The following is a 14030-nucleotide window of genomic DNA, read 5'->3' as shown; positions in this document are numbered from 1 at the left end:
GGGGGGGGGGGGGGGGGGGGGGGGGGGGGGGGGGGGGGGGGGGGGCGTGGACAGGGCTAGGGTAGAGGGCAGAGAGAGAGGGAAAGGGAGAATCCCAAGCGGACTCCACACTGAGCACAGAGCCCCATGTGGGGCTCGATCCCATGACCCTGAAATCATGACCTGAACTGAAACCGAGAGTTGGATGCTCAACCGACTGAGCCACCAAGGCACCCTGAAACACTCATTAAATACAAAGGCACACATGGGTGGAAAGTAATAGAATGGAAAAGGATATACCATGCAAACTCTAATTAAGCTGGAGTGGCTGTAATAATGAGACAAAATTCCTTCAAGACAAGGAATACTACTAGAAATAATGAGGGAGGGACATTCCATCCTGATAAATTGATAATGACATAATCATTATGTGTATGCACCTAGTAGTATAGCTTCAAAATACACAAAGAAAAAATTAATAGAACTAAAGGAAAAAATAGATAAAGAGTCACAGTTAGAGATTTTAGACACTCTTCTCTCAGTAATTTTGATAGAAACTAAACAAAAACACCAGGAAGGATTTATCTGGGTAACACTATCAACCACAGTGATCTGACATTTATAGAGCACAACAACCCAAACCTGCACGTTCTTTTCAAATGTACAAGGAATATTCACTAAGATGGGTCATATTCTGGGCCACAAAACAAGTCTCAATACGTTTCAAAAGATTGAATTATATAGAGCATATATGTATTTTGACAAGAGAATAAATTAGAGGTCAGTAAGATGTCTAGAAAAATGCTAAATACTTAGAAAATTTAAAATACACCTCTAAAATAACCCATAGGCAAAGAATAAACCATAAAAGAAATTAGAAAATATTTTGAACTGAATAATAATGAAAACACCATATATCAAAATTTAGGGATGTATCTAAAGCAGTGCTTAGAGGGAAATGTTTAGCTTTATAAACAAATTAGAAAGAACGGTTTAAAAATCAATCATTTAAGTTTTCAGCCTTAGGAAGCTATAAAAAGACAAGCAAACTAAACTTAAGCAGAAAAAAGGAAATAATAAAAAAGAAATAAAACTCCACAAACCATGGAGAAAATGAACAGAACCAAAATTTCCCCCAAACTGAAATTTCTTTGAAAAAGAAATGAGCTATAAAAGCCATGAAAAGTCATGGAGGAAACATAAATTCATCCTATTAAGTAAGAGTAAATCCATATGTGCTGTATGATTCTAACAATACAACAATTCTGGAAAAGGAAAAACTATGGAGAGGGTAAAAAGATCAGTGGTTGCCAGAGGTTTAAGGGGAAGGAGGGATGAATCGGTGGAGCACAGAGGATTTTTAGGGTAGAGAAATTACTCGGTGTGATACTGTAATGGTGGACACATGTCATTATACATCTGTCCAAACCCAGAGAATGTACAACATTAGGAGGGAACCCCGATGTCAATTATGGACTTTTGGTGATGAAGATGTGTCATGTTAGTGCAAGTCTCATCTACAAATGCACCACTCTGGTGGGGTATGTTAGGCGTGTGTGAGGGCAGAGAGTACACAGAAAATCTCTGTACCTTCCTTTCAATTTTGCTGTGAGCCTAAAACTGCTCTAAAAAAGATAGTCTGGGGCACCTGGGTAGCTCAGTTGTTCAGCATCTGCCTTTGGCTCAGGTCGTGATCCCGGGGTCCTGGGATTGGGTCCCACATCGGGCTCCTTGCTCAGCCAGGAGCCTGTTTCTCCCTCTGCCTGCTTGTGCTCTCTCTCTCTGTGTCAAATAAATAAATAAAATCTTAAAAATATATAAAAATAAAAATAAAAAAGATAAGGTCTTAGAAAAAAGATTGGCAACTCCCTATAAAAGACTGGTAAGAGAAAGAAAAAAAACCCAAATTGCCAATATAAAAAATGAAATGAGGTACACCATTACAAATCTTATAGAAACCAAAATCACAAGGAACTCTTATGAACAGCTTTAGCCAATAAATTCACCAACTTAGATCAAATGAACAGTTTTTGGGGAAAAACACAACACACAAAACTGACACAAGATGAAATAGAAAATGTGAATGCCATATTAGCAAAGAAATTGAATATGTTATTGAAAGCCTCCTTACAAAGAAAACTTCAGGCACAGAGCCTTTCACTGTTAAATGTATAAAACACTGAAAAAGGAATTAATACACAAATTTCATCAGAAAATACAGAAAGGAATACTTCACTCATTTTAGGAGGTCATCAAAACCCTGATGCCAAAACTTGATAAAGATATTACAAGAGAAGTATTTAGACCAATATCTCTCATGAACATGTATGCAAAAATGATACAAAATATTAATAAATCAAAGCCAGCAATATAAAACTAATAACCCATACTTACATTTTCAACTGCTTTTTTTCCCTAATGAAGCCCCAGCTCCTTTCCTCCTCAAATGATTTTTGACAAAGGTGTCAAAGCAACTCAACAGAGAAAGGAAAGTTGTTTAAATAAATGATATATCCACATGGGAAGAAGAAAACAAATGAACTTCAATCCCTATCCTATACCACACACAAAAATGATTTTAAATTAGATCATAGACTTACTCATAAAAACTAAAACTATAAAACTTCTAAGACAAAACATAGGGGCATAGGCAAGAGTTTCTTAGACAGAATGCAGAAAGTAGTAAGTATGACCAAAGAACTCGATAAGTTAGATTTGTGAAAACGGAAAACTTCTGTTCATTAAAAGACTTCAAGAACACAAATCAGGGGCGCCTGGCTGGCTTAGTTGGAGGAGCATGTGACTCTTGATCTTGGGGTCATTAGTTTGAGCCCCATGTCAGGTATAGAGATTACTTTAAAAATAAATAAATAGGGCGCCTGGGTGGCTCAGTTGGTTGGGCGACTGCCTTCGGCTCAGGTCATGATCCTGGAGTCCTGGGATCGAGTCCCGCATCGGGCTCCCTGCTCAGCGGGGAGTCTGCTTCTCCCTCTGACCCTCTTCCCTCTCATGCTCTCTCTCTCAAATAAATAAATAAAATCTTAAAAAAAATAAAATAAATAAAAAATAAAATAATAAATAAATAAGCTTTAAAAAAAGATTTTATTCATTTATTTGAGAGAGGGAGCAGAGCAAGAGAGAGAGAGAGAGAGAGCACAAGCAGGGGGAGAAGCAGAGGGAGAGGGAGATGCTGACTCCCTGCTGAGCACAGAGCCAGACTCGGGGCTTGATCCCAGGACTCTGGGATCACGACCTGAGCCAAAAGTAGATGCTTAACCGACTGAGCCACCCAGGAGCCCCTACATAAATAAACTTCTTAACAACATCACACAAATCAGTAAGCCACAGTCTGGGCTTTGCAAAAAATATCTGCAAAACGTGTATCTGACAAAAGGCTTTTATCCACAATATGTAAAAACTCCTACAATTTAATAATAAAAAGACAACCTAATGGGCAAAAGACTTTAACAGCCTCTTCACAAAGATACCCAGATGCCCAACAAGTATATGAAATGGTGCTCAACAGTGTTAGTCACTAGGGAAATGCAAATTAAAACCACAATGAGATACTAGTAAACCCTCGCTAGAATGGCTAAAATAAGTCTCGCAACAAACAGTGTTGTGAGCACAGGGAGAAATCGTATCTCTCACATGCTTGTGGGAATGTAAAATGATACAATCATGTCAGAAAAAAGGTTTGACAGTTTTGTAGAAAGTTAAGCCCACCCTTTAGCCCAGAATTCCTCTCCGAGGTGTTCATCTGGGAAATACGGAAACACGTCTACAAAAAAAAAAAAAAAAATCCCTGTACACACAGGTTTACAGCAGTTTTATTCACAACAGCCAAAAAGTGCAAAAACCCAAATGCCCACGTCAGGAGAGGAGATGAGAAATTGTAGATTTCTCTCCATGAGAACAGGGTGTGCATTCCATGGAATACCCATTTGTCAATATTAGACAGTCAAGATTTGTGCATCTACGGTATGTAAATTTTAACCTGAAAAACCGTGTAAAAATATGATCATGGAGTGGAGGGTGGGGGTGTGTGGGTGTAAGTGGCACAAGATGGCAGAGTGATGGTAAGTGTACAGCCTGGTGACAGCTGCACCCGGTTCATTATACTCTGTGTTGGTTTTGTAGATGTTTGAATTTTCCATACCAAAAAGTTAAATAAAAAACCCACTTGGCAATCAGTTTTCAGCCCCAAAGGGTACGTGCCGGCATATTTTATCACTGCCTTCCTCCACAAGCTCTGGTTTGCTATGCTAGCAGCCCTTGGAGATGAAAAGAGTAGGTCAGGTGGTCCCTCTAGAAAGTGTGAGGCCGGATCTGAGTGACCCCTCCACCTGGCAGAACAGGGGCCAGCCAGGAGGGGAAGCGAGAGGGCTGGCCCCGCGGATAAGGGCACCAACCAGCCACATTCAGCGGGAAGTTTGGGAATCCCTAAATTCTGCTGGTCAGGCTCCTCATTGACGGCAGTCCCCTGAGACGCCCTAGACACACTCTCGTAGGTCTATGTGCGGGTCTGCGCTTCTGCTCTGAACTTGAACTTCAACAGGAACTGGGTGGGAATCATTCAGTGACTGTCTTTCCTGCTTGCTCGACCAGCTTCATTTGTCCTCTCTCCTGTTTCTCTGCACAAGGCTGGGGCCTGAGCATTCTTTCCTTGACTCCCTTCATCTGTGGCCACTCTCGACTGGGTCCCAGGGGCCTCAGGACGGCCAATAAAAAGGAGAGAGGCCTCGATACGAGCCATTGCCCAGCTTGGCGAGGTTGGCCCCAAGCTCCCGGAGCTCAGAAACACACCCAGTGTGTTGTTTGTAAGCCTAGCACGTTTCATTGGCCATCTGGTCCCAAATGAAGACACACTTGAGGAATAAAGTGGGCAAGCGAGGCCTCACTGGATCGTGGAGAAGGCACAGTGGACCCGGGGACGCTGCTCGGGACACTCAGCAGGGGGAGCCTGTGCGAGATTCCCCCCTCCCCCAGTGTAAGTGAGGGGCAACGGGCGGGGATCACACCCGATGAATGGATCTGCCCCGGGCACAAAGGGAAGAGGCTTCTGTTTACAGGAAAATACTCCAGTTGCCTAGTAACCAGTAATGACAGGAAAGGAAACGCAGAAAAAGCTGAGGGCAGTTCTGGGCCCTGCTCCTGGCCGGGCGCTGACTCACCGCGACCTGAAGCAATCTCATTTCTATTCCTGTTCTTCCATATGCCAAGCGGAGGGGTCACCTGCCTTACATAGGTCTCATGGTATTTAGAAAGCATCTTGTCATCTTCTCTGTAAGGAGCAAAGAGCAAGCACAGCGGGTTTTAGTTCCCTTCGTTCTGATTGGCCAGTTAACTTCCGCTTTGGGGAGACACCTGGCCTTTTCCTTTTCCTTTGGGGAGAGACGCATGGCCTCCTCAAAGCTAGTGGTTCATGTTCTCCTGGCGCAGGGCAGCACCTGGATGGCACCAGGCTCCCTTGGCCTCCGAGAAAGCAATTCCTATTTTCCCCATGAACAAGAAGGGACAAGTCCAGAATGCGTTCAGAGAGTACCCGTTGTCCCAAACCCCGGCGTCTGCCCGGATACTTGCACTGACATTCCAAGTGGCATTAAGGTGACCAGAAAAATCATGTCCATTTGCTTCTCTTGGATACCCTTCCCTTTGAGTGCAAGGTCTACGGAGCAGGTGATGTGAGCTTTAGATTCTGTCCGCACTGTGCCTGCTGGCCTGGGGCTGGGGCTTGGCCCTCAGGATAGCCCTGCTCAGCACCAGGCACTGAGAGGAGACTCGTATGTTTGGAGAACTTAATGTCCATCTCCTCCTTGCCCCCACCCACCGCACGCCAGGAACCTCCCTTTGCCCGGAGTCTCCAGACATTGGTGAATGTCCCCCGGGGGACAAGACTGCCCCAACTGAGAGCCCCCGCTCTGACTGGGGTGCAATGTCTGAGAAATGAGCTGGACAGACGGGCCTTGAGTGAAAGGGACGTGCAGGCAGGTGAGGAACAGGAAGGATAACAGAGGGCATTGCAGTCTGCCCAACGGGAGCTGGAATTAGAGGCTGAAAAGGCCGGGCCCTGGAAAGCCTACCCACTGTCTCTAGGACCATCAAGTCTCAACTTCCAGCAAGGGCGGCCCATTATTCCCTCTTTGCCGAAGCCATCTGGGTGCCCTGTCATTCCTTAATTTTTCACTTTTTTTTTTCTTTTGCAGCAATGGACTTGGAAGGATCGGAGCTGGATCCGAGCTACTCTGGAATAAAGTATCTACAGAATTCAAATTCCTTTTTCTGTTGGTAAGAACTGGGCTTCCGTTCCTGTTTTGTTCTCAGTGGCCAAGTGTTCACTTGCTCTCCAGCAGAGGAGCAGGCCTGAGCCCTGGAAGTTGGCCGTCTGCAGGGCTCCAGCCAGGACGTGGGGGGTGAGGTCCCCTGAAGCTGCAGGCTCCTGTCCTCCTCCTGTCTCCTCGGTGGGACAGGCTACTCTGATCTCAAAGGACAGCGGCCTTTCGCCCCATCGTAATGGGGCAACGCCCACTTACTTTCCTCTTAAAGAGACATGATTTGACTATTACTTTAAAAAACTGTCCAAACAAAGGTATGGTTACCTCGGCTCACATGTGGTCTGATTTTAGTTGCCACTTACAATGTCATGGATTCAGGGGCGCCTGGGTGGCTCAGCTGGTTAAGCAACTGCCTTCGGCTCAGGTCATGATCCTGGAGTCCCTGGATCGAGTCCCGCATCGGGCTCCCTGCTTGGGGGGGAGTCTGCTTCTCCCTCTGACCCTCCCCCCTCTCATGTGCTCTCTCTCATTCTCTTTCTCTCAAATAAATAAATAAAATCTTTAAAAAACAAACAAACAAACAAAAAAAACCAATGTCATGGATTCAGGAGGGAAACGTGAATTAAAAAACCACCCAGCCTTCACCAACATTTTCACCCAGCGAATATGCTTTTGGCAGGCAACCCCATTCCACTGCTTATCTGTAATCACTTAAACGCCACCAGACTTAGTCTCTAACAAATCCAAACGGCAACTTCTTTCCCTCAAACTTGCTGCTTCTTCTGTGTTTCCTAAGCCACTGGACTAGTTCAAGTCATTGGGCATCTCCCTTGGCTGCCAGGCCACGTCTAAGTGGTGACCCAGCCCTGATGTCTCCTCTGAGGACCACCTCCCAGTGACCCAGGGCGACCCCTGCCTCCTCCTCGCATTCTGGAGCACTGCATGTTCTAAATCAAGGACTACCAGGAGTCTCACTACTGAGAGGGTGGGTGGTATGCGGAACATTCCGGTGACAAGGGTCTGGGGTCCTTGAGAAGGTTGAGTATGGTGCATCAGATGGTTCCAGGCGTGCCCTCCACACTCACGAGGCAGCTCAGCCTGCTCTGGATGATTCAGACCTTCTGACATGAAGGCTGTCTACTCAGAGCTAGTCTGAGAGCCCTGCTCTGTGGAGCGCATCCCAGGAACCGCCACCTGGCTCCCTTCCTATTTCCCTGCCTGCCATTGCGTCTCCACTCCATCACGGAAAAGACCCAGCAGCCTTCATCACATAAATACAGCAGACACAAGTTCGGAACAGATACTACGGTGGCCGGCACACCGAACGGGCACAGACTGTGGACTCGGACACAACTGAGTTCAGTTCTGTCACTCGCTGTGGCCGTGGCTGTGGCCTCAGTTTCCTTATTTGACAAAGGGGTGGGGAGGATGAAGTGCAGTGATGGGTTGGACCCCGGCTCGTGCCTGATAAATAAAATACGACCTAGTGGGAAGGAGTGAGAGGAGCAAGAACACCAAGGACATCTGCAGTGGCAGAAGCCAGCAATGCAATTCAGCATTAATTGTACCCCAGACTCTGGGCAAAGCAGGCTACACGTGGGACCTTTCTTAACTCTTCAGGAAGCAAGTCCGTTATCAGCCTCATTTTATTTTTATTTTTAAAAATGTTTTTATTTAGGTCATCTCTACCTCCAACATGGGGCTCGAACTCACAACCCCGAGATCAAGAGTCCCACACTCCACCGACTGAGCCTACCACCCTCATTTTAGAAACAACAGCAGACAGACTGAGACTCAGAGAGATCAAAGTTTATGCCACTCACTAACCGGAAGGGACTTGTCGATAATGGCCCCGTCGACACTCTTCCCTCCATCTAGCCCCGCTACCCAGCTGGGCATGTTCCCTGCCCCTGGAGACCGAGGCCATCTGCTGTCCATCTTGCTGTCCGCGTGCCTCTCAGCCCTCTTCCAACCTCACACGCTCCTCTGTCCACGCGCCCGGTCCCCTTGGGCACGCTCAGTCCTCTGAGCCCTCCCCACCCTGCCTCTGCTTTGTATACACTTCCGCAGGCACTCCATGGAGAAAGCCAGGCTTCCTCTCACTTTGGGGGCAGTGTTTAAATGGGATGGTTACCCAAGCCCTCGGGCACCCCCAGTTCGATCCAAGTGGAACGCTATGTGCCGGGCTCCGAGCCCAGGCCTGCGGGACCGAGGGCCTGAGTGCGGGCCACGGGGCTGTGCAGGCCGTGCCAAATACACGTCTCTGCAGAATCGAGGGTGGCCGGCGTGGTTACAGTGGTCCCGACCGGCAGTGAGAAGGTGGCTGGCGGCCATTCTGGCATAGAGGGCCACCGGAGGCTGGGACTGGTGTTCCCGCGATGGTGAGGACAGGGCCGGGGGCGCCTGCCAGGATGGGGTGGATGTGATGCTGCAGAACAGGGCGGCTGAGGCTAGCCTGGAGAGGGCCGAGGCCCTCAGAGAACCACCCCCCCCATGATAGCTAGAGCAGGAGGACGGCTGGGTTAGGGAGCACGGGGCCGCCACCAGCAGCTTCAGACTGGACCCAAGTAGCACTGTGCACAGCGATTAAAACCTGCCATCCCCCTGCCATCCAGTCCCCCGGCATCTCGTGCAGGCTCCCCGGTCTCGGCCCTGTGGTCACTGAAGCTGGGTCATTTTTGGCTGTGGGGGGCTGTCCAGGGCCCTGTGGGGGGCTGAGCAGCATCCTGGCTTCCACCTGCTTGATGCCAGGAGCACCCCCAGTTGTGAAAACCAAATGCCCCCAAAGGGACAAAGTCAGCAGGGGGTGAGATGCATGGCTTTGCCTTTTCTGGAACTGCTCATAAACTATAACCTGCATTTCAACCCAAATTCCCAGGAGATTTGTATGCACACTAAAGTTTAAGAAGCCCTGCTCTGAACCACCATTTCTCCCCCTCCCCAGTCCAGACATTTGGGGCCCGACTGTTCTCTGTGGGGTGTCCCAGGGCACTGTGGGGAGGGGGGAGCAGCATCCCTGGCCCCACCTACTCCATGCCTGGAGCACCCGCTCCTCAGTCACAACAACCAAACATGACATCCCCCAGTGTTCCCTGAGGGTCAGAGTCACCCCCTTTGAGAACCACTGGTCTAACGCCACGTCCTCGCTAAACCTGGTATTTCTAAACTAACCAAGCCATTCTCCACGCTCGCTGCTCTGGGTTCTGCTTCCTCTCTCCCCGCTGTGCACATTTGGCTCCTGGGCCAGCCAGTCCTCAAGAAAACCAAGCCTTCGGAGCTCCCCCTACAACCTGAGGGAGAAGGAGCAAGGCGGGGCCCCGGGGCCAGCCAGGAGCTCCCTCCTCCAGGGCATCTGCCGGATTTTGAGCCTGCTGACCCCACCCTGCACTGGGCGGTCCTGCCTTGTGACAAGGGCACTTCCGTTCCCAGGAATGGCCAATAAGCACAAGCAATGGGCAGGACCTCCACGGCTGACTCAGGCAAATTAGGCTGGCTTTTCTCCTGCTGCCAACATCATGCCCCGGGCCTTTCCAACTGACCCCCCGTTCCTCTCTGGTCACCCCTTACTCTGGAGTTTCAAAAGCAGAGAAAGGGCCGAGCTGAAATCAGGAGCTTCACCTAACATAGCAGCACTGAAGGGGCCCTTGCGGACCAGCCAGGCCCGCTGGGACCCAAAGATGTTAAGCGCTTTGTTCAAGCTGCAAGGCCTGATGGGGGGGGGGGGTATCTCTGTGGGGACATTTTTTAAATGATCCCCTTAAAGAAAATGTCTAAATGAGGCTACAATTCCTGAAAAATGACTTGCCTAAACTGGAACTGGGTATAAACTCATTTCCTGGAATGCAGAGTAGCATTTCTTTGGAGGGACTGATCTTTCTCGGCACAAAACTGATCTCCTTCCTGCTGCTATTCCAGGTTACAGGAAGAATCCTGTGTTCTCCTTAATCTTCTGGGGAATCCTTGTGTAAGTCAGAACTTACTCATTTTGATTCCACGAACACTTGACGTAACTGAAGCTTAGTTATTATACCTCATAGGGCTGGTGGCTGACAAGCTTGCCATATATGTATATATATTATATATATGTATATATATAATATATACACATATATATATATGACTGGCTTTTATTTGCTCTAGAACACAAATGACATCTCATTACACGTTCTGGCTGCAAAAGAAAGTTGGGAAGCTTGTTCAGATACTTAACACCGTCCTGAGCCATTAGCTGGAATGCAGGCACGAAAGTGCCACGGACATTTTCGTGGGGCATTCGGCTACAGAGTGAACTGCGCTGGAAAAAACAAAAACCAAAAAACACCCAATCGGCGCGACTAAAGCGAATCTCACCACGGAGCTGTGTTCTGATACAGGCCATACAGGTGCTGCTGCCTTAGTCAGACTGCATTCGAGAGAGACGAACAAGGCAGGATCAAGTCCCCGCCAAAAACCTGCACTGAGTAACACGCCCGGTTTATAGCCCTGGCGGGTGGGCGGGGCACGGAGGGCGGGGCAGAGAGCGCGGGGAAAGAAATGTGTCACTGGCTTTGAATGAAGTTCAGGGGCAGTGTTTACCCAAGCAACCAGCCCTGGTAAACAATCGCTATCTGTGGCCCGCTGAGGAGGAGGTGGGGAGTGACACTGTTTTGCCAGAATCCTCCCAGTGGCTGCAAAGTGCCCGTCGTCAGGGTGAGGGTGTCCCACTCCTGGCGGTAATATGCAGAAGCGTAATATGCACGCTTCCCCTGAGGGTCACCTGCATTCCCAACTTCTTAACAGGAATAGCAAGGAACATTAAAGAACCAGAAGGCTCTGGGTCCCGTCTCCATCGCCAGCCAAGCTCATGCGTGGATGCTGTTTTCACGTGTGGCCCACTGGGGTCAAGTCCCGGCTTTTCTGATATTCTCCAGCCGCCGCAAGAAAACGTCATGCGGGAAGGCACTCAAGAGGAGGCTGGCCAGGTAATGATTTTACAAACAAGAGGAATTCGATCAAAAAAGAAATTCCACTTAAGATTGGAATAAGTCTCCAGCGGAGAGCAGTCTACGATATAGTCAAACGGCTGAAAGTTGTTTTTTTTTTTCCCCTTCCATCAGCTCCTCTTGCTTTATACAGGATGAGATGTCAAAATGACAGCATGCTTTCTGCCAAGGAGATCCCAGGTGGACCCAGGTCTACCTGTCGTGGCAAAGCAAACTCAAACATAATTTCATCAGAGAAAAATATATGCAGATGTTCAATTAAAACCTGGAGCCCGCAGTCCTGGCGCTCTTTGCAGGCCCTCATTGTTTGCTGAGTAACAACGGTTGCCAGGGACAACGCAGTCCACTCCCGTCTCTAAGAGCCTGTTGCTGGGCAACAACAAGAATACTTCCCAAACCAAACAATGTCATCCCCGGAGCAATCCCCTCTATCTCACATTAACCAGATCTAAAAAAAACCCTCCCAAATATGTAATCTATTATTTTCAGAAGCCCTAAGAGAAAGGCAAATAATCTCTTCTCTATAGTAACCAACGGGGAAACAGTTTACCATATTTGTTCTGAAATAACAAAACCCAAGAAGGACCAACTCTACCCACGGTCAGCATCATAGCAGGGACTTCTACAGTCCTTCCTGGTGCCGGGAGGAGAAAGTGCCTTTTTCTCCAAGAGGAAAGAATTTATTTATCATCGGGCAAACAATGTGGGATATTCATAGCTGCACACGGGTTTTCTGGGCAGGGATTATACAAACTAAAACAAACTGGGGATTGAGCTATTTGAAAAAGATGTAAGAACAGAGGAGTAGATACCTAGGTTAAAAGACTTTTGAGAATGTCATATGTGCAGATAAATAGGTTGCAAACCAAATCGTTAGAAATGCCTCCTGGGACTTTGCGGGAAGGAACCCAGAGCATCTGGCGTCCCTGTGCCTACTCTTCCTGCCCACTCAGCAAGAGGAAGAGGAAGAGGAAGAGGAAGCCAGGCCTGGGAAGCACAGGGACATACATCCCCGCAAAGAGGTGACAGGGAGGTCCCTAGTGTCGGCCAATCTTGTCCCACAGAGGAAAAAAAAAAACAAGCTAACCTCAAAGCCAACCCAGCCTTGGCTGTGTCCAGAGCAGTTTGGGCTTTGGAACTTAGAAGGGAAGAGGACAGCACTCCATCTTACAAGGGGAGGGCAGAGTTCAAAGGGGATGGTCTTATTTGGGGGAGGGGAGCATGGCCAAGGATCTTAAAACATGTTGGAAGAATGGGAAGCACGTGGCTCTAGCCACAGTGGGTCCACATTTCAGGTTTTATTATAAAGGCACCCAGCACTAACAGGTTTGTGCGTGATTAAGGCATACCTTATAACAAAACCCGGCCTTTGAGACAGACACGACTGACACAAAGAAACCTTGTTTTCATAAGACAGCATCTAGGAGATGCTCTTAGAATAAGCAGGTTGGAATGGATGTGTCTCCTTAAGAATAAGAGGAGGCAGATTCCACACTGTTAAAATCTGAACCTGGGCTCCAGTGAGATGTGGGATTTTAAGCCAGACTCTTGGGCCATTAATGTGTGGCAAAGTGGTAATGGTGATCTCCAGCCTGGAGATGAGACCACCAGTAGCCCTGCTCCCACCACCTAGGGAACACTGTCAATTCGGCCTGGACACCCTGTCTGAAGGGAGGCTCTGACACACAGCTGTAAGGGTCCCAAATGCCACTTCTGGAAAGAGGATTGACTCGGAAGGCAGTCCTATGTGCATTATTCATTGATCTCAGTAAAAAATATTGAGTGCCTAGCATGGGCCAGGCTTGCCCAGTAATCAAAACAGACAAAATTCCCTTCCCTTATGGAACTTATATTCTAGAAGGTGGTGGGGGTGGGTGGGGAGTGATAGAAACCGTAAATAAAATAAGAAAATCTATAGTATGTCAGATGGCGCCAGATGCCGGGGGGGAAACAAAGCAGAGGCAGGGAGTATTGGGGTGAGGTGGGGTTGCAATATTTAAAGGATTGCTGAATGCCTCCCCGAGAAGACTCATGAAGGACACAAGGAAAGTGAGGGACAAGCCATTCAGATATCTGGGGAAAGAGCATTCCTGTGGAGGGAAGAGCCAGTGCAAAGGCCCTGAGGTGGGACCGTGCCTGGCTGGTGACCCGAGCTGAGCGAGCCAGGAAACAAGGAGGAGGGGAAAAGGCCCACCCAATCATACAGGCTTCAGCTTTTGCTTGGGGTTAAGTGGAAGGGATCAGAGGGTTTCAGCCTGGGGATGACCTGAACTGACTTGGTTTTAACCAGGTCCCTCTGGCTGCTGGGTTGAGGAGAGGCAAAGAAGGAAAAGGACGGAAATAGAGAGAGCAGTTAAGAGGGTAATGTGATGATCAGGTGAGAGATGGTGACGTGGCCGAGCCTGGATGACAGCAGCGGAGGGGTGCAGAGCAGTCAGAATCTGGATAAATACTGGGGGTGGAGTCAGTAGGAGTTACTAATGGGTTGGATGTGGAGCGGGAGAGAAAGGAGTCAAGAGTGGCTCAAAGATTTTTGGCAAGTGAAAGGATGAGAGCAGGAAACTTGCAGGAGAAGCAGGCCTGGGGAGCACTCAGAAGTGGAGTTTTAAAGGTGTGAGGTGTGAGAGGCTCTAAGACACTAAGTTGGGATGCTGAAAAAGTCAGCAGAAACATACGTGAGGGCCTGAGGGGCAAGGCTGGAGCCAGCAGTGTACAGATGACCCGGGCTAGAGTATTCCTATATAGATGTGTAGATGTGTAGGGTCTCAGGATGTGGACTGGAGCCAGCAGTGTA

General features: G+C 48.3%; 1 protein-coding gene across 5 annotated transcripts in view; it reads right to left on the bottom strand.

Moving 5' to 3' along the window:
• Positions 1-14030, bottom strand: part of RFX2 (regulatory factor X2) — an 88647-nt gene that overhangs the window by 45251 nt on the left and 29366 nt on the right. The window contains exon 1 of one of the 5 annotated variants that reach the window (XM_034997709.1): positions 10605-12137. The exons of the other annotated variants lie outside the window; for them this stretch is intronic. Coding sequence (XP_034853600.1) covers positions 10605-10632 — 28 coding nt within the window. The 5' untranslated portion in view covers positions 10633-12137. Of the gene's footprint in view, positions 1-10604; positions 12138-14030 lie in introns of those variants that run through there. 5 annotated transcript variants of the gene reach the window in all.

The sequence above is a fragment of the Mirounga leonina genome, unplaced genomic scaffold (assembly GCF_011800145.1).
Source record: "Mirounga leonina isolate KUSES-001 unplaced genomic scaffold, KU_Mleo_1.0 Mir_94, whole genome shotgun sequence".
NCBI classification, from domain to species: Eukaryota; Metazoa; Chordata; class Mammalia; order Carnivora; family Phocidae; genus Mirounga; species Mirounga leonina.
Note: the sequence above shows the minus strand (reverse complement) of the source record. Positions and strands in the feature narration are given on the sequence as shown.